Below are 24024 nucleotides of genomic sequence, written 5' to 3'. Positions count from 1 at the left end.
ACACGAACAGAATGGTCGTGTGGAACGGAAGCACAGGCATGTGGTTGAAACCGGGCTAGCACTTATGGCTCGTGCCTCTGTGCCGTCTCGGTTCTGGCATTTTGCTTTTGAGGCTGCTGTTTTCCTTATTAACAAAATGCCCTCGCATACTCAATAATACACACAAATAATTATAGTCATTTTTCTCGGAACACAACTCAATTGGTCAATTAATTCAAAATAAATGAGTAGTTTTGTTTTACTACCTGTCAATTGAATAAATAAATACCTTTGAGTAATGTGAAAAAAATTATGTAACGAGAGAAACTTCATTATTCTTAATACTATTGACTCTGTTACAATAAAATATATATTCATAACTACTAAGAAACTCTCATTAATTCATTCACTATTTAAGAATTGGCTGGAATTAAGAAGTAGACTTTAGAAATTAGGTTTGGAAAGAGGCAAAGATTAGTAAAAGAAACTATTTGCAGTGGCACTTTTGTCAATGACAAAACATGGGAAGAGAAATACATGTGGAAGATGATAGCATTTAATGGATAACATATGAGTTTGATAGAAGAGAAGAAGAAGTTTATCTATATTACATTAAATGCCCTAACAAGTAGATTAGAAAAAGTCATACCAAAGCCTTGTATACTATAAGGTCCGTGAAAATCAAAGTTTATATATAATTTGACATTATGACATTATATTTAAGGAAAACTTGGAAGTAACTTGTAAAAAATGTTATTTGCATATTTAACGGGCCTTTTGCACACTTTTTTTGTTCAATGATTTAATTGCACAATGCGTAAAAGTTCAGTGTTCTATCTGACACTTTTTCCTCATATCTTTTTAAATATTACACAAGTTGTCAATTATAGTATAGAAATTGTTGACCAAGTCTTCTTAGAGTTCACATTGCTAATGCTATATATATCCATCTATGCTTACTTATTTGGTTTGAATTTTTATAGCCTGAAAGGTATATCAGATGTGATTGATTCCCTAGTTTATGAATCTTGAAAAGACATCATAAATATTGCTAACTTTAATACTCCGTAATAGAATATTGAATAATAAACTCTCTTCTTTTTCTTTGTAGTAATATTGACTCTATTAAAAGGGAAATCGGCAGTAACATAACTATCCGTAGATATCCACTTAATCACATAAGAGAGGTAAATCGCACTAAGAAGACCTATGCGACTGACTGAACCAATAGAATGTTGACAAGAACTGAACGCTTGACCTTGAAATACAAGAATCATGCTCCACCCACCTGGCCACCCCTTTCCGGAAGCATTTATTAGTTTTACATCCACAAGTAAACACACTGTTAGAATTGAAAAGGGTTGAAAGAAACATTAAACTAAACAAAGTGAAAAATTTTAAATGTCATCCCCCACCACAGCAGACCTATTCCATCTGTTGAAAATTGCAACATCAGATCACCAACCAGCTGAGAACACAAACCAATCTGACATCACAAGTTTTAGCTATTGGAGTTTTGCTATAATCTTGACTTTGTAACACATGAAAACAAGTTACACCAAATCTAGAAGCAATGATCATGGAGACTCATTCAATGATTGATCCTTAAACTGTGTTTTTTTCTCCCCCCCCAAACAGATCCCATGATTCAGTATCAGCAACCTCAACCTTATTCCAGGCGGCAGCGCTAACAGATGTCGGTATGGACTCTCTCTAGCTAACAGATTATTGTCGTTTTGAGTTTCTGAATTCCATTCATTTACCAGTGACTTGAACCAATCTTTTCTGAATTTCCCAGCTTAATGGAGATCAAGATTCATCTGGGAATGTTCAGTCCTGGCTAGCAGACATATCAGACTTCACAAAAGCAGCAGAATTTGCAGAGATGGAAAGGGAGAGTTTCGTGGAGATCGGGAGCTATCTATACCGGGCCTCGTCTGTTCTAATGGAGCTGCAGATAAACAAGAAAACCCCAACACATGTTGCAGAGATTCTACAGTCTCTAAGGAGAAGCTTTGGGCTTGCAGAAGATATAATAAAGAAAGCAGGGAGGGGCTCCCGGGAAACAACCTCAGCAGCAGTTGAAGAGCTTCAAGGTTTAGTGAAAGAAATAGGGAAAGGACTAACTCTGATGCCATCATCAGCCTATGGGGATCAAGGATATGCAGCCATTGCTGCAAAATCGCTGTCCATCGAAATCAAAACAGCACGGTTTTTACCTGGGAAAACGCGGAACGAGCCTGCAGTTCACCAGGAGGTATCGAGAGCTGAAACCGAGAGAACAGAAACAGATCTTTACTCTATTGATGTTGATGTTTCAATGGAGAATCTGCAGGTAGTAGACTCAACTAGTATCCACTTCTCGGATAGTTCTCTGAGCTTGAACGGGCGAGATCAATGGATGGAGAGGGAGAGAAGCAGAAAACATAAACTATCAATGGATTTGCATTTCCCTCAAATGGCTCAATCCATGGAGCCTATGTATGAGACTTTCTTTTGCCCTCTCACAAAGAAGATCATGGATGATCCTGTAACCACAGACACTGGAATAACCTATGAGAGAAGAGCCATCGTCGAATGGATCAGTAAATTCGGGAGCAGAGAGGAAATCGTTTGCCCCAAGTCGGGGCAGAAGCTGAAAACCAGAATCCTACGCCCGAATATGGCCTTAAAAGCAACAATAGACGAATGGAAGGACAGAAACGAAGCAGTGAGGATCAAGATGGCGCGTGAGGCTTTATCTTCAGCCAAAACACAGGATATTGTACTGGATGCCATCGAAGATCTTCGAACCATTTGTCGGGGAAAGCCATACAATCAGGTTCAAGTCTGCAGCACAGGAATGGTCCCGGTACTTGCCAAGTTCCTCGACTACAAGAACAGAACCATAAGACGAGTAACACTAGAATTGTTGCACGAGCTAGCTGAAGATAACAACGATGGAAAGGTAATTCCTTTACTCTTTTACCCCATCATTCACCACTTCTGAGATCAGTAAATCCTTCTAAGAATCCATAAACATCGAAATAAGTAATTGTATCAATGCAGGAGACGATCACGAGAGAAATCGACGTTGCCACAATCATAAGGATGCTGTCAAGTAATCACTCACCAGTCAAGCATGCATCAGCCTCACTTCTTCTTGGGCTTTCTAAATGCCAATCTTTCTGTGATACCATCAAGGAAGTCCCGGGCGCTATCCTGATGCTTATCACAACCAAGTACAAAGAGAATGACGATTTCACTTCAGAAACAGCTGATAAAGTGTTAAAGAGCCTGGAAAGATCTTCACACAACATCAAGCACATGGCAGAAAACGGATATTGGGAACCCCTAATAAACTATCTAAATGAAGGTCAGCATATGCAAATAATAGTTTGATTATGCATTTAGGGTTATAATTTTCTGGTTGATCGTAAGAGTTACTAGTCTTCTTCTTCTTCTTCTTCTTATGTTCTTGTTGGTAAAACTCGACAGGAAATGAAGAGACGAAAATGGAGATGGCAAGCTACATTGGAGAAATTGTTCTTGTACCTGACAGAAGCACTTATGTGGCAGAAAGAGCCTCTCCAGCTCTGATCAAAATGTTGCACACTGGGAATTCTCTGAGCAGAAATGCAGCCTTTAAAGCTCTAAATCAGATATCTCTGCACCACACGAATGGCAACATTCTTGTGGAAGCCGGGATCATACAAGTCATGGTGGAGGAGATCTTCAACAGGAAAATCTACGACGAGCCAATGGACTCGAAGAAGGAGGCAGCCGGGATTCTTGCAAATATACTAGAGTTTGGGCTGCAGCTGGAGAGCCTGGAAGTAAACGTGCACGGGCACAGATTTGATTCAGAGTACACAGTGCACAACATCGTTCACATGATACGAAATTCAAGCCCGGATGAACTGAACATCAACCTCATCAGAATCCTCCAGTGCCTGATGAAGTTTCAGAAAACATCAGCTGCCATTGTTTCTGCAGTGAAGGAGACAGATGCTGGGTATATCCTGATCGAGTTTATCAATTACCCCAACGAAGAACTTGGAGTTGCTTCGATCAAGTTTCTCATCGCGCTCTCTCCACTTATGGGGCATACCTTATCAGACAGACTGTGCAAAACTAGAGGCCAACCTGTAAGCCTGGTCCAGCCTTCAACGGTGGGTGATTGTATCACAGAGAAGCAAGCGGTTTCTGCCATTTTCTTGGCAAAGCTTCCCCATCAAAACCTGACCCTAAATCTCGCGTTGGTCGAGGGGAAAACAGTCCCCACAATCATAAACCAGATAAACAAGCTCCAGAATGGTGGAGCAGGAACCAGAAGGCATGTGAATGCATATTTTGAAGGACTTGTGGGAATTCTTGCCAGATTCACCTCTACATTGTATGATCATCAAATACTACAATTGGTGAAGGCCTACAACTTCACTTTAATCTTCTCCGAATTACTGATGAAACCATCAAGCGATGAAATCCAGAAATTATCAGCAACTGCACTGGGGAACTTGTCAAAACAATCAGTCAGTCTATCAAAAGCACCAACCAAGAAAGCCAAGTACCTGAAGGCTTCTCTGTTGCGGAGATGTTTCTCGCTTAATCCAACCAAACACATCAATGTGCCACTATGCCCTGTTCACAGAGGCACGTGTTCTTCAGAGGAAACGTTTTGCTTGGTCGATGCAAAGGCACTTGAGAGGCTGTTAGCCTGTCTGGAACACAAGAATGCAGAGGTAGTTGAAGCATCACTGTCTGCTATATCCACATTGTTGGATGATAAAGTCGATATAGACAAGAGCGTGAGCTTGTTGATGGAAAAGCAAGCAATCCAGCACGTGCTGAATGTGGTGAAGGAGCACAGAGAAGAAGCCCTGTGGCATAAATCATTTTGGATGATCGAAAAAATTCTTTCCAAAGGCGGCGACCAGTCTACCTCAGATATATCACAAGACAGGCTGTTTCCTGCTACATTAATCACAGCATTTCACCATGGCGATGTACTCACGAGGCAAATGGCCGAGAAAATCTTGATGCATTTGAAAAAGATGCCCCAGCTCACCGCCACCTCGTTCACCATGTAAATCTCTTTCTGCACTCATTAGTTTCAAAAACATGTGAAGACACTCAAGACTCAACATATGTAAACATGTGGATTAGCCTATCATTGTTTATATTTCTTTTCTTCCACAACTTTTCAAGTCCTTTTGCCAAGATCAGCAAATCTTCTGATATAGTTTTAGACATTTTAAAGAAAACGACGCTGTTCTAGCATATATACAGTTCCTATCAGGCTATCAATCACTTTGTTTAGCTGTTCTCACAAATGAAGAGAAGCTAAACCCAAAGAGAACAGCACACAAAAAGCCGGTTTAGCAGGCATAGAATTCTTAGACATTTTTGTCAACTATACCACCAACCGCGATGGAGAATTTACCAACTTAACAAGTAAACAACTTCCTAAAGTCTGAATATTACTAAAAACAAAGCAGGCTAACCATAAAGTAATCTTTGCCGGCAGCACCTAACATTAGACATGTTATTTAAAACTAAAAATGTTTAGCCGGCAGTAACAGTCTTCTGGTCTCTGTTACATATTTTTCCACATTCAGTTATAAAGATTACAATATTCTTGTTTAAAGCATTTCAATTGTAAATTCTTCAAGATACACAAGAAACAGAAAAGAGAGGGAGAACAAGAAGCTGTAAATTGTAAAAGTATTCTGACTGAAAACATCAGTATCATAACATGTATGCAATGACAATCAGAAACGTAATCTTGAATCCTTCCAACAAAGTTTCATATCATATTGAAAATTCATAAAATCATATTAAAATCATATGGGATAAACTTGTTCTAAGGTTAACATTGTAGACCCAATCACATAGCTTGCAGACTACAAGCACCAAAAGCCACGTGCTTCTCTTTTATATATCAAGCTTCGTGGGCATCTTCAATAAATTTTGCTTGCTGGTTTTTCTCTCTGCTTCACAAGGAGATGGCTTCTTTTGCGGTTGAGGAGTTTATTGGAGACGGCTGTCTAAAGACCCTTCTTCCTATGCTGCTGGAGGAAGGCTGGGATGATGTACCGACGTTGAAGATTATGACTTCAGAAGACATGGCTGAGATAAACATGACACAACAACAGAAGGTTCAATTAACAATTAGAATCGACTTTGCTATATTTTCTTTTCCTGATACAAGAGATTTGTGTTCAAACTCTCCTATGCAATTACTCAGGAGTTCAATTTTCTCTAGCAGTCCTCAAGATCATTTTTGGAATTTTTATCATTTAAATATCTCTATTATTGTATAGATATGGCAGATCATAGTTCACCTTAAAGTTGTCTTGCTTCACAATCTGCAAAATTACAAAAAAAAAAAGTTCAGTTAATCATTTCTCTGATTTTTTTTTATGCTCAAGGATGCGCTAGAAATCAGGTCATACCTGCACAGTCGTGCTCTAATGCAATATGCTGACAGTTTAGAGACCTCCGGGAAAACCTTTACTCAGCTTCTTAGCTTGAGCAGTTCAGATCTTTCATCACAGTTTGGAATGAAAAGGGGACATATTGCCCGTTTCATAGACAGAACTAATGCCTATGGAGCAAATCCTTTACCAGAATCCTATATGCTCCCAGCAAGAAGGAGAACCACCACCCGAAATGATAGTATTTACACGCGTGAACTATCATCTATCAACTCCAGAAAAATGCAGAACAGGACGAGAAGCACTCTAGCTTCCGAGGTATCTGTGGAGCAGTCAATGGCTGATTACAAGCTCAAAGAAGGACATGTCTTCAAGGGAATTGTGGCAGCAATGCCTGCAGAGCCGAGAGCATGTGGTTGTGTGCAGGCTCCCCCGGTAGTTGAGAATGTTGCTCCTTATACTGATATTGAGAATATCTCAGTTCAAAAAATAATGCCAGAATATAAGATGGGAATAGAGCGTCTGGTAAAAACAAAGACTCCTCCCATGAAGGCCTCAGAACTGTGGCGTGATTTACCAGCACTTCTCCTTTGTATCCGGCGCCCAGGGTAAATCTTCCAAGTATATCCTGCGTTTATAATTTTTGTTAGTTACTTTTTATTCAGCATAATCACGCATGTAATTAATCAACTGGGTGAAAAAATTAACAATCAAATGTATCCCAAAACTTTCTATTGCCCTAATTCCTAAGAAAAAAACACCTTGAGATCAAGAAAATAGCTTTTACATAGTTACATTGACTTAGAAGTATTCAATGTGCTACATGAAGGTTAATGCCTTGGTTAATCTTGGCCTCAGACAAGCAACAACACATATTAATGTCAAAACATATTATAACTAAGGCTTTAACATCACAGAGCTCACACATAAATACACATACATGTATAGAGTCCATCTTAAAACATTAAAATGTGAAACTACATTTTTAGAGTGGTTATGTTTTTCATCTGTGAATAAATGTGGAAACAGGTGCATCATGTGCAGAGCTGAAGCCCACCAACTGTATTCCAAAAAGCCTATATTTGACTCACTTGGCATTAAATTGATTGCTGTTATTCATGAGTACATAGAATCAGAGGTAAGTATGTTGATTTCAGTTGACATGTTTCTTTAAAATAGCTCTCAAGTTTGACTTTAACGGAATAGGTAAAAGATTTCTGGCCAAGATATTGGGGTGGGGCTGTACTTCACGACAGGGGCATGGAATTTTTCAAGGCTCTGGGTGGAGGGCAGCTGCTAAAGGATAAGTTCATCTCAGGATTTCTACTCAACCCTCGAGCTATTGCAAATTACAAGCGAGCAAAGGCTATGGGACTGGATCAGAACTTCAGAGGAGAAGGAGAGATAAAAGGTGGTCTCTTTATAGTTGGCAAAGGCAAAACTGGCATCGCTTATCAGTTCATTGAAAGAAACTTTGGAGACTGGGCGCCAATTGCTGAAATCATTGAAATTTGCAGACAGATGCAGGTAACCCTCTTTGGCTTTGCTACATTACCCAAGTCTTGTTTCCAGCACAAGATAAACACTAATAGATCTTTCTCAATTAATGCAGAATCAAAAGAATAGTCGATCAGAGTCTATGAAATCAGTACAAGACTATGATTAACTCCAGATTATCATCCTGCAATACTGGATTGCTGGCCTCACTTTTCAGATTTAAAAAATCTGAGCAGTTTACTTCTGAATATACTTAATATGCATTAGTAGTATCCTTTTTTGTAATTCTTCCTCTACCTTGGCAGAACTCTTATACTGTAATAGCATGTGTTTTATCTCTAGGTTGTATCTCCTTGGAGAGTTTTGAGACATCCATCCCTTGGTTATTGCACCCAAGATATTTTCAATTTAGAAATTCAATAGAATAATATTTGTGAAATATGCATCGGCACAGGTTCACTTTTAGATCTAAAATACAATTCAACAGAAAGAAAATAATGATAAAAATGAAGTGTATTTTTCTTTCTGAAATAGTAAATAATCTACAAATGCATAGAGCTTGTATACTAAATAGAAGAAAACAGGTGAGGACATCCATGTTTGTTACCAAAAAAAGGTATCAACAAGCTCTACAATTAGAGTCTTTGAATGTTAGTTCATTGACTAATCAATTAAGCCTCTTGGCAAGAATTTTCCAAGACACTGACTAGGATCTAGTACACCAATTGAGTCTCTTATATATCACATTAAAACTACAGTGAAATCTTACCTTGTCAAGAAGGATTCACTGCTCGATTGATTGGATTCTCCTTAGGAAACTTCAACTCAATTGTTAGGAAAAGAAACACCCTATCCTGTAAAGATTTCTTACAGGCAATTATACCACCTTGGCACCTTCTAGTCTTCCAATAGCATCAACTAGAAGAAATTTTCTGATAGCACCATAGTCATCATAAGAAGTTCAATGCCATTAGCAAATCATAGCATTCACTTGTTATCTCAACTACTGGGTTCATTCTAAACATGAAAGAAGCTGATGGAATGTCATTCTCTGATAGTCAATAGACAAGCGGCATATCACCAGAAATCGCCACAAGAACATTCTCCATCTTTAAATAAATGGAATCTAACAGCATCTCTTACTAAAATTTCTCTTCCAGTGATCCTGGAAATTATTTTAGTTGCATTGTGACAATCAACACATACCCTAAGATTTTTAACCACTTTTATGGGGAGCTCAGGAGGAACAAAGATCAAACCAAAGGCAATTGCAAGCTTCTCACTATGGTGGTTAAGAAGTTTCACTTTCTCAGACTCCTCAATATTATGCTGGACAGAGCTTACATCAGGAATATAGCCCTCCTCTATCATTCTACAGTACAATGTATCAAGCTCTGCATATATCTTGTCTGAATATGGACTTGACTTATCATCAGCTGAGAAAACATGCAGCTTGTTTTTATATTTGATCCAACTAAATCCTGGTTCCTTTTTCACACCATTATCTCTCATTGCCTTCCTTAACTGGGCCACTTCATTCCAGTCTCCTTTAGCGGCATACATACTTGAAAGCAAGACATAACTTGCTGGATTTTGTGGCTCTATTTGCAAAAGAGACTCAGCTGCCCATTTCCCAATTTCCATATTACCGCGAGTTCTACAAGAGCTCAGCAGTGTAGCCCAACCAATTGCATCAGGATGGCAGGGCATCTTTTGTATGAAGTGTTTCGCTTCTTCTAACTGTCCAGATCGGCTTAATAGATCAATCATGCAAGTATAGTGATCGAGAGTAGGCACAATTCTATGTTCTCTTACCATTGAATCAAAATAATATTTCCCTTTATCTACAAGTCCTGCCCGGCTGCAAGCAGCTAGAACCCCAACAAAAGTCACTCCATCTGGTTGCAGTCCTTGTGCAAGCATTTTCTCAAAAAGGCCAATAGTTTCAGCGGCTTTTCCAAACTGTGCATACCCGGAAACCAATGCAGTCCAAGTGACCTCATCCTTAACCTCCATCTCATTGAACAGTTTATGAGACTCTTCTATACTTCCACACTTACCATACAGGGTCACAAGAGCATTGGAAACTGTAATGAAGGAAATCAAGCCTGAAACTAATGCTTGACCATGAAACTGGGCTCCTTCTTCTATGCTTGCTAGGTTTGCACACGAGCTAACGACACTTCCTAAAGTAAATTCATCTGCCTTGACTCTATTCCGTTGCATCTCACAAAACGTCCAAACAGCTTCTTCACTGTATCCATTTTGGCCATAACCCACTACCATTGCTGTCCAAGACACAACATTTTTGCTTTTCATCCTCCTAAAGACATTCTCTGCATAGTTAATGCTTCTACACTTGGAATACATATCAACAAGTGCACTGCCAACAAAAATGTTATCCATATGATAACTTCTGATTGCATAAGCATGAATCTGTTTACCTTCTTCCAATGCCAGTAAACTTCCACAAGCAGTCAAAATGCTCCCAAAGGTAAACTGGTCAATTGCCAGTCCTTCCAGTCTCATTTCTCTGAAAATTTCCAAAGCTTTTATATCTAGACCATTCTGTGTTAGCCCAGTAATCATTGTAGTCCATGATATAGAATCCCTCTCTGGCAAACACATAAACAATCTCTCCGCCTCTTTCACCATCCCACACCTCAGAAAACCCATAATCATTGTGTTAGACAAAACCAAATTTCTCTCTGGCAACTCATCAAACACCTGTTTTGCCTCACTAATAAACCCAAGTTTCGCATACATATCAGTCAAGGGACTGCCCACAAAAACATAGGATTCAAACCCACACTTCACTATCTGTCCGTGAATTTGCCTCCCCAATTGGATCCAACCATTGCTCAAGGACAATATAAGCATGGTAGAAAACGTGATTCTGTTCAAATTCACCCTCCCATCCCTCAACATCAACTTAAAAGCCCTCAAACCCTCATCAACCGACCCGTGAGAGGCATAACCCGAAATAACCAAATTCCAAGAAACCCCATCTTTCTTCGGGACCATGCGGAATACTTCCTGCATTTCCAGAAAGTTCCCGGCTTTGGAGTAAGCGGAGAGAAGGGTGTTCCATGAGAACTGGTTTGGCCTGGGAATTTGATCGAACACGCGGCGTGCGTACACGAATTCGTCGAGCTTGCTGTATGCGTTGATGAGGTTGTTCAGCAAGAATGTCTCGGCGTTCGATACGGATTTGATTATCCGGCAGTGGAGCTTCTTCAATTGTGCGCGGTTTTGGGTGTCGCAGCAGAGCTTCAGAAGAGAACAGTAGTGGTTAGAAATGTGAGACATACCGCTTCAATGTAAATCTATTTTGGCGGGAAAGAAGTGGGTCGATTTGTAGTGTCCGGACTTCGCACTTCGGCGCATCACGTGTTGTTTTGTGATATCCTTTTAGGTCAGTTTGGAAAGTAATAAAATAAAAACAAAAAGGACTTTTGAAAAATGAGTCATTTTCTATCAAATAGTTTTATTTTCAGTGTTTGGATGTATTCTGAAAAATTGTTTTGATTCATTTTTTAAAAAATTGGTGGAATTGTATAATTAAATATTGTAATTAATTTTATTTAAAAAATTGTAAATTTAAATAATTATTTGACGTCGATTTTGTAAAAATTCGATGTTATTTAGGCGGCGTTGAAGATGTTTTCTATAGTAGTACATCCACTAATCATTTTATCATTTTGCTGCATCATTTTAATTCAATGATTAGTATATATTTATTTATTTATGCTTAATTGTGTTTTCTCCTACCTGTTTTCTAGATAGGGATGCATTCATACCATGAAATTCTTGAGGCATGCTACCCATGCATTACTCCATTCAGTTGCCCTGCCATATTTTTTGTTTTGTTTTTATTATAGTTATAATTTTGTATATCAGATCTAGTATTGAGTGCCTAGACGTTATATATATAGGGATGCACTGCCCCGTTGTTGTCATCTAAATGTTCAACTCCTATATTTATGCTAGTTGAAATTACTATTTGTATTTGATTTTCTTCCAACTAGGTGCACGGTAATGGACTTGCCATATGTTTTGAAAGCAATAATAAAGTGTTATATTACAAAAGTCTATGTTCATTCTTTATTTCCTTTGACTTTGTCTTCCTCTTACTTTCTTTTATATTCTATCATGTTATATATTATGGTAAGGATTTATCAATCAAATTATTTGAAGTAAATATTTATTTAATTTATTACACATTTCATTCCTATAGAGTGCATGTTATGGCTCTATTATCACTAAGGCAAAAGGATGAGATTACAAGTTATTGTCCTTATTTTGCACATAAAGATCATGAAAAGCATGCTTAATATGCTTATGTTTCTTTCTATGACATTAGTATTTAGAAGGAAGTTTAGAAAAATTATGGCATGTGCTAATGAAATAGCATCTAGACATAATATTATATTTTTGAATTTACATAAAATGATATTTGAAAGTGATATGCACTGTGTTTGATAATTATAAAATGGATAGGAGAGTTTTAGCTAAATTATGTGATTTGCTAAGGACTCATATATAACTTGAAAGATAGCAGGAACGCAACAATCAATGAGATGGTGATTTCTTTTCTTCATATAATTGCACATAATATAAAGAATGCAGTACTTAAACGGCAAACAACTAGATCTGGTGAAACTATTAGTAAACAATTTCATGCCGATTTGAACTCTATTTAGACTACACAATATACTCCTTAGAAAACCATAACCTATAACAGATAATTCAACAAATGAGATGTGGAAATGGTTTAAGATACTCATATACTCTTTTCAAAAGAAAAAAAAAATAATAAGTTTCTTATCTAATTATACTAAATCATTTATTAACAAATATTTATATTTAATTGGGATTTAGGGTTGTTTGGGTGCATTGGATGGAACATTTATAAAAGTCAATGTTGAAATAGTTGATAGATCTATGTATTGAACCAGAAAATAGGAAATTGCCACAAGCGTCTTAAGTGCTTTTGTAAGGAAATGATTCTCGAAATTCACAAGAAATGATTCTCGAAATTCACTAGAAAATGGAAAAATACAAATAAATAAATATCCACGAAGGATAAATAACCAGGAAAATAAAACCTACAAAAGGTTGAATAAACCTAGAAATGCCAAAGGACGAAAATCAGACGATCTCGGGTGGTTGGAAGCACGAGTCGTGTTGCCACTATCCTTAAAACCTTATTTACCGTCTCTCGGGGTGCTGGAGCGTTGTGGTCTAGGTTTCCCAGGATAAAACGTACTACGATACCTGCGTTTGAGCACACAAACTTGGTATCCGGCGAACTAGGGCGTGGGATGAACGCAGGTGGCTAGAAGGAATGATGAGCAGTGTTTTGAGGAAAAAATATGTGTATTTTCATGTAGCTTGGTGTGTGTACAAAACCTGCTGCTCACCTACAAATATATAGTAGAGGAAATGGTTCACAGCATTAATCATGGCATTAATATTATCCATGTAACCTCCACCCACTAGCATGACTCACAAAATAATTTTGCGAACCATCGAGACAACGTGCTGCGAGACGTCACTTCTGATCTCATGTATGGAAAACTCGTTCGAAAGTATGGCATAACTTAGCCAGCAAGGCCAACCAATTTTCCAGTGCCAGCGTACACGAGTCAAGTCTTTTTAGGCTCAATTTGGGATTTGATTTGCACCCCCTGCGCGCGAGAGAGAGAGCATCTATGCCATACAAGTCAATTAGCATTAAAAAGCCTCTTGTATTTATAGTGGGGCAAATCCTCATTCCCAACCAATGTATGACAAAGCTGCATAAGTTTTTCCTCACCCAAATTCCATCTCAAATGGATCTACTTTGAGAACCAATTTCTCATTCACTTATTATCCATTTTGAGCGTACAATATATGGATCTCTTCGTCTAACTACAAAGAACCCGAATCCACATTTACCCGACCCAAATCGGATGTAGACCCCACTTTAAATTGTATCACAAAATGGCCACTTAAAATTTTATTTTAGTGCTAATTTTCCAACAGCTTTCACATCAGACAATGATCGATTGGCTTGTTGAAATAGCAAATAACCCCACTTTAAAGGGGAGAATGGATTCAAGACGGGATACTTGTTGAGTCTGGAAAAGATGCTACATTTAAAGTTTCCATGAACAAATATCAATGCTATGTCCCACATTAAATCTAGGTATAAATTGTCGAAGAAACGTTCCCATGGCATTTAAGAGATGCTTAATAAAGGTAGTGGATTTGGGTGAATGATGTTAAGAAACGTGTCACTGTTAGCAAAGATGTGTAAAAAGTAAAACTAAAAGAGTTTGCACATATAAGTAAACAAAAAAAAAAGATTATATTTTTTATTTCACTTAACTTTAACCAGCAAGTCATCAAAGACATCTTTGCTAACAGTGACGCGTTTCTTAACATCATTCCACCGAAATTCACTACCTTTATTAAACATCTCTTGAATGGCATGAAAATGTCTGTTCGACAATTTATACCTAGATTAAATGTGGGAAGTAGAATTGATATTTGTTCCTAGAAAGTTTAGTTGTACCACCTTTAATTTTATGAGCGCAACAAGTATCTCGTCTTGAATCCATTATCCCCCCCCCCCACCCCACCCCACCCACCTTAAAGTGGGGTCATTTGCTATTTCAACAAGCCAATCAATTATTATCTTGTGTGCAAGCAGCCAAGACATTTGTGGCAATTTCACATTTTCTGGTTCGATACTTAGATTTGTCAATTGTTTCAACATTGCCTTTATAAATGTTCTATCCAATGCACCCCAACAACCCTAAATCCCAATGAAATATAAATATTTGTTAATAAATGATTTAGTATAATTAGATAAGAAACTTATTTTATTTAAAGAGTATATGGGTATCTTAAACCATTTCCACATTCATTTGTTGAATTATCTGTTATAGGTTCTAGTTTTCTAGGGAGTATTTTGTGTAATCTCAAAATAGAGTTCAAAACAACATGAACTTGTTTACTAACAGTCTCATCATATCTAACTATTTGACAATTAAGTACACTATTATTTATATTATGTGCAACTATATGAAGAAAAGAAATAGCCATCGGTACGTTGTTGCATTCATGGTCTGATTTCTTCAAGTTATAATCAGCCCTTAGCAAATCACATAATTTAGCTAAAGCTCTTCTATCCATTCTACAATTATCAACACAGTGCATATCACTTTCAAATACAATTTTATGTAAATTCAAAGACCTAATACTATGTCTAGATGTTTTTTTTTTTTTTTAAATTTAAATGACAGCAAGGGGCAGTGTGTCCCCGTATATAAACTAGGCACTCATTACTAATAGAGATGCAGAATTGACTCTAATAAACACAAAAGATATAGCAAGACAACTAAATGGAGTAATGCGTGGCTCAAAAATTTCATAGTATGAATCCATCCCTATATAGAAACCAACACAACAAGTAGGGGAAAACTCAATTAAGCATAAACAAATCAATTAATCATTATATTCCATTAAAATGATGCAACAGAATGATCAAATGATGATTAGTGAATGAACTAGGAAACAAAATACTTCATATTTATAGTCTTTATTGACAGCTATCACTACAAGAATGAAGACATTTAGTGACAAATCTTTTGTGACACTTTGCAATTTAGTCACAAATAATACACTTTTTGTGATCAAAAAAATAATTCGACACTGTTGTGTGGGATAATTGTGATAACCTTTCTTTGGTCACTGATAGTATGATAATTGTGACAAGTAAGTATTTGTTACGAGTAAGTTGTCACTATTACTAGAATAATAGTGACGGAGGATATAGTGACCACATGTGACGACTTCAAAAATTGATCACTAATTTCAATAGTGACCAAAATCGGTAGTTGTAGTGACAATTTCTGTTGTCACTAAATGTGAAATTTCTTGTGGTGTATATATCAAATGAAGAAACTGATAAATACTATGGTTCCTCTAACGAGTAAAAATAGATGAGAACAGGGGGAGGTGGATATAACAAAAACAAAGTTAGACATTGTGCAGAGATTAATTACTGAGCATTCCATGGATAAATAATAGACGCCTACAAAAATCAAATGAAGAAACCATCGCCTTCCCCCTTAGGAAAAATTAGTTTCCAAATAGCAGCGATGTTTTTGAGTTCTATCATAATCCTCAAATTTATGAAGAAATAGTTAACAAAAGATGAAGGAGATGTGAGTATTACCTATGAGATCGAGAAGATAGGAACCCTAGCTTGAGACTTGAGAGAAGATGAAGATTGTTGTCGTGACTTGAGATAATATGAAAACTGTTGTCATGTAGAGAAGATAAAAAGCAAAGGGCAAAATAAGTAAAAGGGCTAAATTAAAGGGAATCTCACAATACCTAAGGACTAATTGCCAAGGGTAATGCAAAAACCCCCTCTTATATCTATGCCAAAATGAATATATGCATGCTCACATTGAAATTTGAACATTCATCCCCTTGCATAAACAAGATACTCAGTACCACTTTACTACACATTTATTTTGTTATTTCATTGTACAAAATGATTAAATACCATTATAAAATTGGACATGTAAAATATTTTATTTGTATTTAATGTTTCATAAAATTTAGAACAAATTGATAAAATTTAGAACAAATTGATATGTAAAACTTTTTGTAATGAGAAAATTTGTAATTTTAATTTATTATGGTCTATAATATTTTAATGATTGGCATTTTTATATTTTCTATTAAAATGCGTATTACTTATTAGTTTATCAAAAAACATTAACATTAATAAAAATTTATTTATGTATTCTAAATTTTATTTTATTTTATTTGAATAAATTATTGTTAAAAAAAATAAAAATATGAATAAATTAAAATATTAAAATCTAATCTTCATTTTTATTTTTTAAATCTATATAGATCAAATTATTTTTTATATCAATATATTCTTTTTCTTATGAAACTTCTTAATACAAATAAAAAATTTTACAAATCTGTTTTATAATGGTATTGAATCATACTTTGCAAGAAAATAACAAGATAAGTGTGTAGTAAAGTGGTCATGGATAGTGTTTGTTTTGCAAACATATATTTTAATTATTTTAGACATATTAATGTAATATATTGGTAGTAAAAATAATTAATTTTAAGTATTTATAAAATAATATTTAAGTTCTTTTAATGAGGTTTTCTCCTCGCCTGTGACCCTAGTCGGCAAAGGACCACACGGAGGTAAACCAGTCTAGGTTACCCATAGCTGATCGGTTCAAACCCAGGGGTTTGAGGATCGAACCTCCAACCTCTCGGCAGTCAATATTTAAGTTGACATGTAAGTATCATGACGTGACAGAGATGATGGTAGCATCATGTCAGCTATTGTCCTTAATTGTACCACTTTCAAAAGTATATGAACTGAATTGAACAAAATTAAAGTACAAAGACGAAAATTAAACAAGTATATAGGTATCTCATAAGTACTTTGACCTAATTTATCAACCCTTTGAGGTTAATATCAGCGACACTATCAATCAGTAATAGAATGTTAGCTCGAGTCAGGATCAATTGTGATTAAAAAAGAAAAAAACCTTACAATATTGAAGTCACATAACGAGGTGTTTGATTGGAAGGAATTACAATTTCATTCTAAGACAAGCAAATTTCTTCATTTGGTTGGATATGATGAAATTGGAGTTGATTCCATTTTTGGTCCTAAATTTATAGGTGACAGTACACTTTTAGTCCTTTTTATTAAAACATCTACTTTTGGTCCTAGTATTATTGTGGCATGACCATTTTTGGTCCTTTATCAACAAAATAGTTTATCGTTATATACAAGAACATGTTGGTCTTCAATTATTGATGTTTTCAAAAAAATAAACATAAAAAATATAGCGGTTCAACATGCTTTGTATAAAAAAGATTGAAATTTCTTTGTATTTAACGATATTTTAACGATTTTGTTAGTGGAGGACTAAAAATGGTCATGCCACAATAATACTAGGATCAATTGAAGATGTTCTAATAAAAAATGACTAAAAGTGAATTGTCACCTATAAATCTAGGACAAAAAATGGAATTAACTCGTGAAATTGCAATTCTCTCATCTTCATGGAATTAGAATCTCATTTCCTTACTCGAGTCTTCAAATTCATGATTTTTAGGAAGAAAAAAGAATAATCTTGAGAAAATTACCCCTCTCTTTTTTCTTTTAAAACATAAAATTGATGTTTGACATCACTCTCGATCATAGTGTGTCTTCTTCTACTCTCTACACATAATGTCAATCAATAACTTCAGTCAAGTATATTTTCTCAAAACTCTCTTATCTATTTTAATTTATTGTTTTATATCCAATTCTAGTGTTTATTTATAGCATGTTACATAAATTTTCAAAAACAAAATTTAAATTTGATCAGTGTGTTCCCAACAACAAAATTTGTATTCTATATAGGTATATCATATTTGCTTAAATTTTCAACAACAAAATTTTCATTCTTTCTATGCAACTGACAATAACAATAACAATAAGGGGTCGTTTGGTTCAGGTCATCTGAGATTACCTAGGTAATCTCAGTCTGGTAATGTTATATTACCTTGTTTGGTTCAAGTTGTGAGATTACCTAGTAATGTTATATTACCTCAAAACTGATGTGGCGGTAATGTTTCAAGGTAATGTTTCAAGGTAATGTGATTACCCCCGTTTTTTTAGGTAATCTTAGATTACCTTGAATTATTCCAACTTTGCCCTTGTTAACTAATCCTTTTATAATACTAATAATAATAATAATAATAACAATAACAATAACGCAATAACATATATAAAATAAATACATGTTTATATAATCAAATATACATGTGTGTATATTTATATATTTATTTTTTTAATATTAAGCATCGATACATTCATACATATAAATAAATAAATACACACAATAAAGACACACACACACATATATAAAGGACATTATAGTAAATTGATCCATATAACCTGAAATATAACCCTTAACTAAACAAAGTAATATTATATTTCACAATCCAAACCAAACACATCAGTAATCTTACATTCCCAAAATCTCACATTACCTTCCTGGTGGTAATCCTATTACCTGGGGCAATCCAAGATTCCGTGAACCAAACGCTCCCTAACAATAAGAGAGTTCACTTGCCACTTAAGCTACCCATTGGGTTAGAGCTATTGAAGCACAGTTGTTTATGATAATGAAAACATTCAATGTACAAGGTGACAAGATCAAAACACCATACAGCTTCAATAACAAAAGGAATAACACTATTGTATATTGACAATAAAAGGAGATGTAATCTCATTCATCTTCATTATATTCCTCCAAGTAAAATCAGAAGAAGGAGAAGCTAAGAAGCCTTTTTTGTTTTTTTCTGACAAATTCACAACTGAAATTTACATGAGTATGTATCTCTTGTATGTTCCACGCATCGATCCGGGTACATGTCCGGGGGCATAACGTTCTTTTCGTGATGAAAACCTCGTGATTTTTCACTTTCGTGTGCCCAATATATAGGATAATCGAGTAGAAACGTTTCTTTGCATCATAACTCGAAAATAATCTTCTCAGGATGTAAAACTGATCAAGCAAATTTCAACCAACCTCCTATAGTGACTCTCGGTATACACAGAAGAAATGATCTGCTGTTTATTCAATCCCTGAAGATAACTTAGGTGCAAAGGGATTCAATGAAGTGTAGCTAATAGATATTGCAGGAAAAATAGTTCAGGGCTCAGATTTCATATGGCCAGGTGGTAGAGAACCTACAAATGCAGAAACTAGATTTATAGTTCGTTGCTCGGGGTAAAAGGATAAAGACGGGGGAGCATTTGATGTGAAATAGTACCTATATCTTGGCTGTCGAGGGGAGCGCTTGGATTGAAGCCCATTTGGACAACGTTATGGAGCTCATCGTCCCACATACTAGGTACCTGTATTAGCGTGTATGTATGCATAGTTTGATTAGAAAGCAAAGCTATAGTTTGTAGACTTCGGTTGGAACTTGGAAGCATAGTGTTCAATCTGACCATTGCAGTATGCACAGATTTGGAAGAATATGCTGTGTGGGATACATTAAAATTTTCAAAAATATATTTGTTGGACGGAGGCTGGTGAAGGCCAAGTCCAGCACCAGGTGGCTAGGGGATTGTTGAGTGGAGGCTAAGCCTGAAGGGTCAAGTCCAGCACCAGGTGGCTAGGGATTGTTGAGCGGAGGCTAGGCCTGAAGGGCCAAGTCCAACACTCTCTCAAAAATGTGGCAGTATAAGGAAATAAAGTTGCGACTTCGCTACAAGATATATCTTTTGGTGTAGTAGTAAGCGTTTGATCCTAACAATATCATACCTGAGGCGTAGGCTCCTTGAAGCTCCCACTCGCGGTTGCCAAGTGTGAGTTGATGGTTCTTCGTATTGCATCTGCAGAACTTCCCAGGCTAGGAAGGCCTGCTTGAATCAGCATTGATGGTGGATGGTGTACTGGTGGATAAGGCATAGTCATATCATGTGGAAAAGACAACAGAGAAGACGAAGGACCAGCCCTGGACTGGAGGATCTGCAGTCGAGGTAAACGAGTATTATTCAAGCATTAGAATGGCAAACATTCTCGTGTGACATACAATTCTTGGACATGGCGTTTTCTTACATCTTTTGCAAGGAGACCATCAATGTTGAACTCGAGCCGCGGGTTTACTGTTGCAAGCTTCATTGACAAGAACTGAAAGCAACAGAGTTCACTAACTTCTTATCACTTCGTTTCAAAGATAACATCTTGAGAGGTTTATTTACAGGAATAGTAAATGTTGAAAAGATTGGGGAAGAAACGAAAATTTAAACCAATAGCTAGTTTTGCATACCTCAACCTGTCGTTGGAGCGACTGTACATAATTAATGATTTCATCAAGCATTACTGCTTTGCCAGTGACCTGCAAGATTGCCATTTTTACTAAGAATCGTGGAACCGTGTATAAAATTCTACTGCCAGTAGGATTGAAATTGAGACAAAAAACGAACCTTGTTACAACCGGGCACGAGATCCTGAAGAAATTTCATTCTTTCACTGATTTTCTCCCTCCTAACCTATCATTATTAGACGAATTTGTGCAATTAAGGAACAGAGAACATATGACAGATCTCACGACCACTCAAAACGTATAAGCAGCCTTACTCTTTCTGCAAGACTGTGGCTATTCGTGGCCTGGCCTCTCCTAGCCCGAATGTGGATGTAATCTTCTTTAGGATTATCTGAAGCTTGGGACCCCTGCTTACCGCCTTTACCGCCTGGCTTGCTGGGAGTTGCGGTCACGTTTTGATCTCCTTTCTGCTGGTTATCAGTCTGATCTGTTGCTGCTTCAGCTGGTGGTGGAGTTCCCTTGTTTTGATCGGTTTCAGCGTCCTGCACAGCAAAGACATTACCATTTGAACTGGGCGTTTTGGAAGACTGTCATACAATCAGCTAATATTATCAACTAGTCATACCTTCTAACCTAATCAGCTAACAGTCATTTACCATACAGGGCCTATATATCGATAACGGGATTTGTTATAGGGCAAAGATGAAACAAAGCAATAGTGTCATACCTGCCCACTTCTTTTCCTTTTCTTTGAGGCAGAAGACTCTCCCCCTGCACCCTCTGATACATCAAGGCCACCACGGCTACTACATTCGGGCTCGTTAGGTTCATTTCCAAAGGCTCCCCCGCCTTCTTTTGCACTATTTCTAGATCCAACAGCATATTCAATCACGCTATCGTTATTTAGCGGGCTACCATCAGCAGCCCCGTTTGAAATTTCACCCGCTGGTGCAGGTTTTAGTCCATTACCTACAAACACCTGTTGAGGCCTTTGAGTTGGTGTTAAGCCTCTACAATAAGGACTCAGAGACTCAAAGGGGTTCATCATATCGCCCAAGTTTCCTCCACTGAAGCACGAGAACCGTGCTGCCCTTTGGAGAAAATCGGAATCAGCTGGGAACTGAGGCAAATTTGGAGGAACCACTGCAGGAGCAGTAGGCAGAAGCATCCCCGTTTTCAACACCGTGTTAGCTGGATGCCACGCCATACCAACGCCTCTATCGACACTGCCTCTTAAGGCGGTGAGCCCACTTGTTCCAGCTCCAAATGGGCTAGAAGTGCTAACATTGCTATGAACATTATTAGCATCACAAAAGCCTAAGCTTGCTGAACTTGCAGATTGATCCCAAACATTCAGGCAAAACGCATCCACCATCATTGGATTGCTACTGGGAATCATTCCAATAGGCGTATTCGCGAGATTGGAACCATTCATTTGCCACTCAGATGACACATTTGCTGACTGAAAGCTCATAGCATCATCACCTCTCTTTGCTCCCATGGCCTCATCCTTGCCACCCTTATCCATTCTTGAAAACAGTAGCAAATTTCAGAAACAAAATCCTCTCCCTTCCAGGAAATCACAGCTATAAAAACAAGAAAAACAAAACAAAACCCTCAAGGCATCAAACTAAAGATTCCAGGACAAACAACAAAGTCCCCAATTTTCAGCATTTCCCCCAAGAAAAAAAAAATACTTTTAACAACCAGCCAACAAGTTGGGGAAATTGAACAGCACAAAATTTTAACCTTTACACACTATTTCCAACCAGATTATCTACTTCTCCATTTTAAATGTCATCTAGATTTCTTGAAGCAATCCAACAATACACAACTCAGAGGAAACAGCCAATATGGCCTAGAATAGCCTCTCCCATTCCATTTCACAGCTAAAAATGCAAGAAAATTTTGAGTAAACCAACCATGCACCAAAGTTTTAGTTTTTAAGGTTGTACAAGTGTCAGCATTTGTTTCCCATCCTTAATCACAGGAACCCATTGATTCAAGTCCAAGAAAAATGGAAACCCGCTCGGGTAGCTCAGTTGGTTCCTGATTGACAGAACGAGGGCAAGCAAGAAAAATGGAAACCCAGTTCAAAAAAGAGCAGAAGAAAGTGTAGGGAAACTGGCAATCAAATGAAGCAGTGACATTAATTTCATCACAAAACAAAACCTCAGTCACAGCAAAAACTGACCAACCCTCCAACCCAACTTCTGAAACACAAATAAAGAAGAAAGATACCTTATTTCAGATTGTTTGCTACTTTTGGTTCTCTGCAAGACATTCTTTGAAGGTTTTACTCAAGAAAAGGGGAAAAATGGAGAGAAAATACAACAAAATCTCTTGAATTTAGGCTCTGGGGAGTGGGGACTTTGTTCACAGTTCATACTCTGCTAGGTCCTGTCACTCTATCAAGAAAATAAACACCCAAGAAATTAATAAAGATTGACAGAGAGGAAAAGAGAGAGAGAGAAATATTAGAAATCACAGTGAAGAGAGAGAGAGAGAGAAATGGGAAATTGAAGGAGGTGAAGAAGAAAGCTTCAGAACAAAGGTCCAGACTGCATTTATATCCCCACGCCGGCAATAACAAAAGAGAGCTCTCTTGAATCTTGATTAACCACCGCCTATTACAACTGTAGAACATTTCATACAATAATTTAAATACTGCAGAATTATTTTATTTGTCTCTTTAATTAATTATATGTTTATTGCTGTACCAAAGTATAAAAGTATAAAACTTGGAGAGTATTTCACCATTTAGTACTTTCACACTGCATCTGTACAAACTACAAACCGTACCCAAATCTTTCTTTTCAAGATTAAACATCATCAATCATCATGGGAATGGGCACAACTCATTAAATTGAAGTCAGAAATTTTTTTAAAAAAATGTCTAAATGAGATGTACTAAAATAATAAGCTCAAACTAGAAAATTTAATTTATCTAATGAATATGAGCCCATCCCCTCATATGTCATGAATTACTTATTTTGTTATATTGTTTTATTTTTTTAAGACGAGAAAAAGATGTAGTTATTATCTGAAAATGTACTAAGTAAAAATTTCATTCTTATAAGTTTTATGTAATAGCACACAAATTATACAGGAAAATAAGTAAATTGCACTAGATTCAATGATATATTGTAAAAATTTCAATGGTAAACAAAGTTTTTGTTTTTGTTTTTTTTAATACAATATTTAATATCGATACTACTATGAGACTAATTTACATTTTTCTCCATTTGCACTAGCACAATTT

General features: G+C 36.6%; 4 protein-coding genes across 6 annotated transcripts; 2 read left to right on the top strand and 2 right to left on the bottom strand.

Moving 5' to 3' along the window:
• The first annotated feature begins 1407 nt into the window (after window positions 1-1407).
• On the top strand, window positions 1408-5200 carry LOC116025338 (putative U-box domain-containing protein 42). Its single transcript, XM_031266542.1, has 4 exons — window positions 1408-1679; window positions 1778-2926; window positions 3028-3334; window positions 3457-5200. The coding sequence occupies exons 1-4, from the start codon at window positions 1674-1676 to the stop codon at window positions 5046-5048; spliced, it is 3054 nt and encodes a 1017-aa protein (XP_031122402.1). The 5' UTR covers window positions 1408-1673; the 3' UTR covers window positions 5049-5200.
• A 543-nt stretch (window positions 5201-5743) lies between these two features.
• LOC116024846 (putative pentatricopeptide repeat-containing protein At1g68930) lies at window positions 5744-11201 on the bottom strand. 2 transcript variants are annotated; one of them, XM_031265857.1, is made up of 4 exons: window positions 8662-11201; window positions 6414-7023; window positions 6303-6326; window positions 5744-6087 (listed from the first exon to the last, which is right to left on the bottom strand). In XM_031265857.1, the coding sequence occupies exon 1, from the start codon at window positions 11199-11201 to the stop codon at window positions 8970-8972; it is 2232 nt and encodes a 743-aa protein (XP_031121717.1). In that variant the 3' UTR covers window positions 5744-6087; window positions 6303-6326; window positions 6414-7023; window positions 8662-8969. The 2 variants fall into 2 exon arrangements, with proteins under 2 accessions (XP_031121717.1, XP_031121716.1); XM_031265856.1 differs by having other exon boundaries at window positions 5744-6326.
• Window positions 5934-8188, top strand: LOC116024847. The gene is made up of 5 exons (XM_031265858.1): window positions 5934-6116; window positions 6390-7003; window positions 7425-7533; window positions 7602-7922; window positions 8008-8188. The coding sequence occupies exons 1-5, from the start codon at window positions 5964-5966 to the stop codon at window positions 8059-8061; spliced, it is 1251 nt and encodes a 416-aa protein (XP_031121718.1). The 5' UTR covers window positions 5934-5963; the 3' UTR covers window positions 8062-8188.
• Window positions 11202-19125: 7924 nt separating the features above from the next.
• LOC116026348 (transcription factor bHLH49-like) lies at window positions 19126-23358 on the bottom strand. 2 transcript variants are annotated; one of them, XM_031267838.1, is made up of 9 exons: window positions 23004-23358; window positions 21490-22348; window positions 21077-21304; window positions 20923-20988; window positions 20766-20834; window positions 20555-20626; window positions 20258-20464; window positions 19761-19845; window positions 19126-19677 (listed from the first exon to the last, which is right to left on the bottom strand). In XM_031267838.1, exons 2-9 carry the CDS (start codon window positions 22288-22290, stop codon window positions 19640-19642), a joined length of 1566 nt encoding a protein of 521 aa, XP_031123698.1. In that variant the 5' UTR covers window positions 22291-22348; window positions 23004-23358; the 3' UTR covers window positions 19126-19639. The 2 variants fall into 2 exon arrangements, with proteins under 2 accessions (XP_031123698.1, XP_031123699.1); XM_031267839.1 differs by having other exon boundaries at window positions 21490-22291.
• Between the last annotated feature and the right edge of the window lie 666 nt (window positions 23359-24024).

This window comes from Ipomoea triloba, chromosome 7, assembly GCF_003576645.1.
Source record: "Ipomoea triloba cultivar NCNSP0323 chromosome 7, ASM357664v1".
Lineage (NCBI taxonomy): Eukaryota > Viridiplantae > Streptophyta > Magnoliopsida > Solanales > Convolvulaceae > Ipomoea > Ipomoea triloba.
Note: the sequence above shows the minus strand (reverse complement) of the source record. Positions and strands in the feature narration are given on the sequence as shown.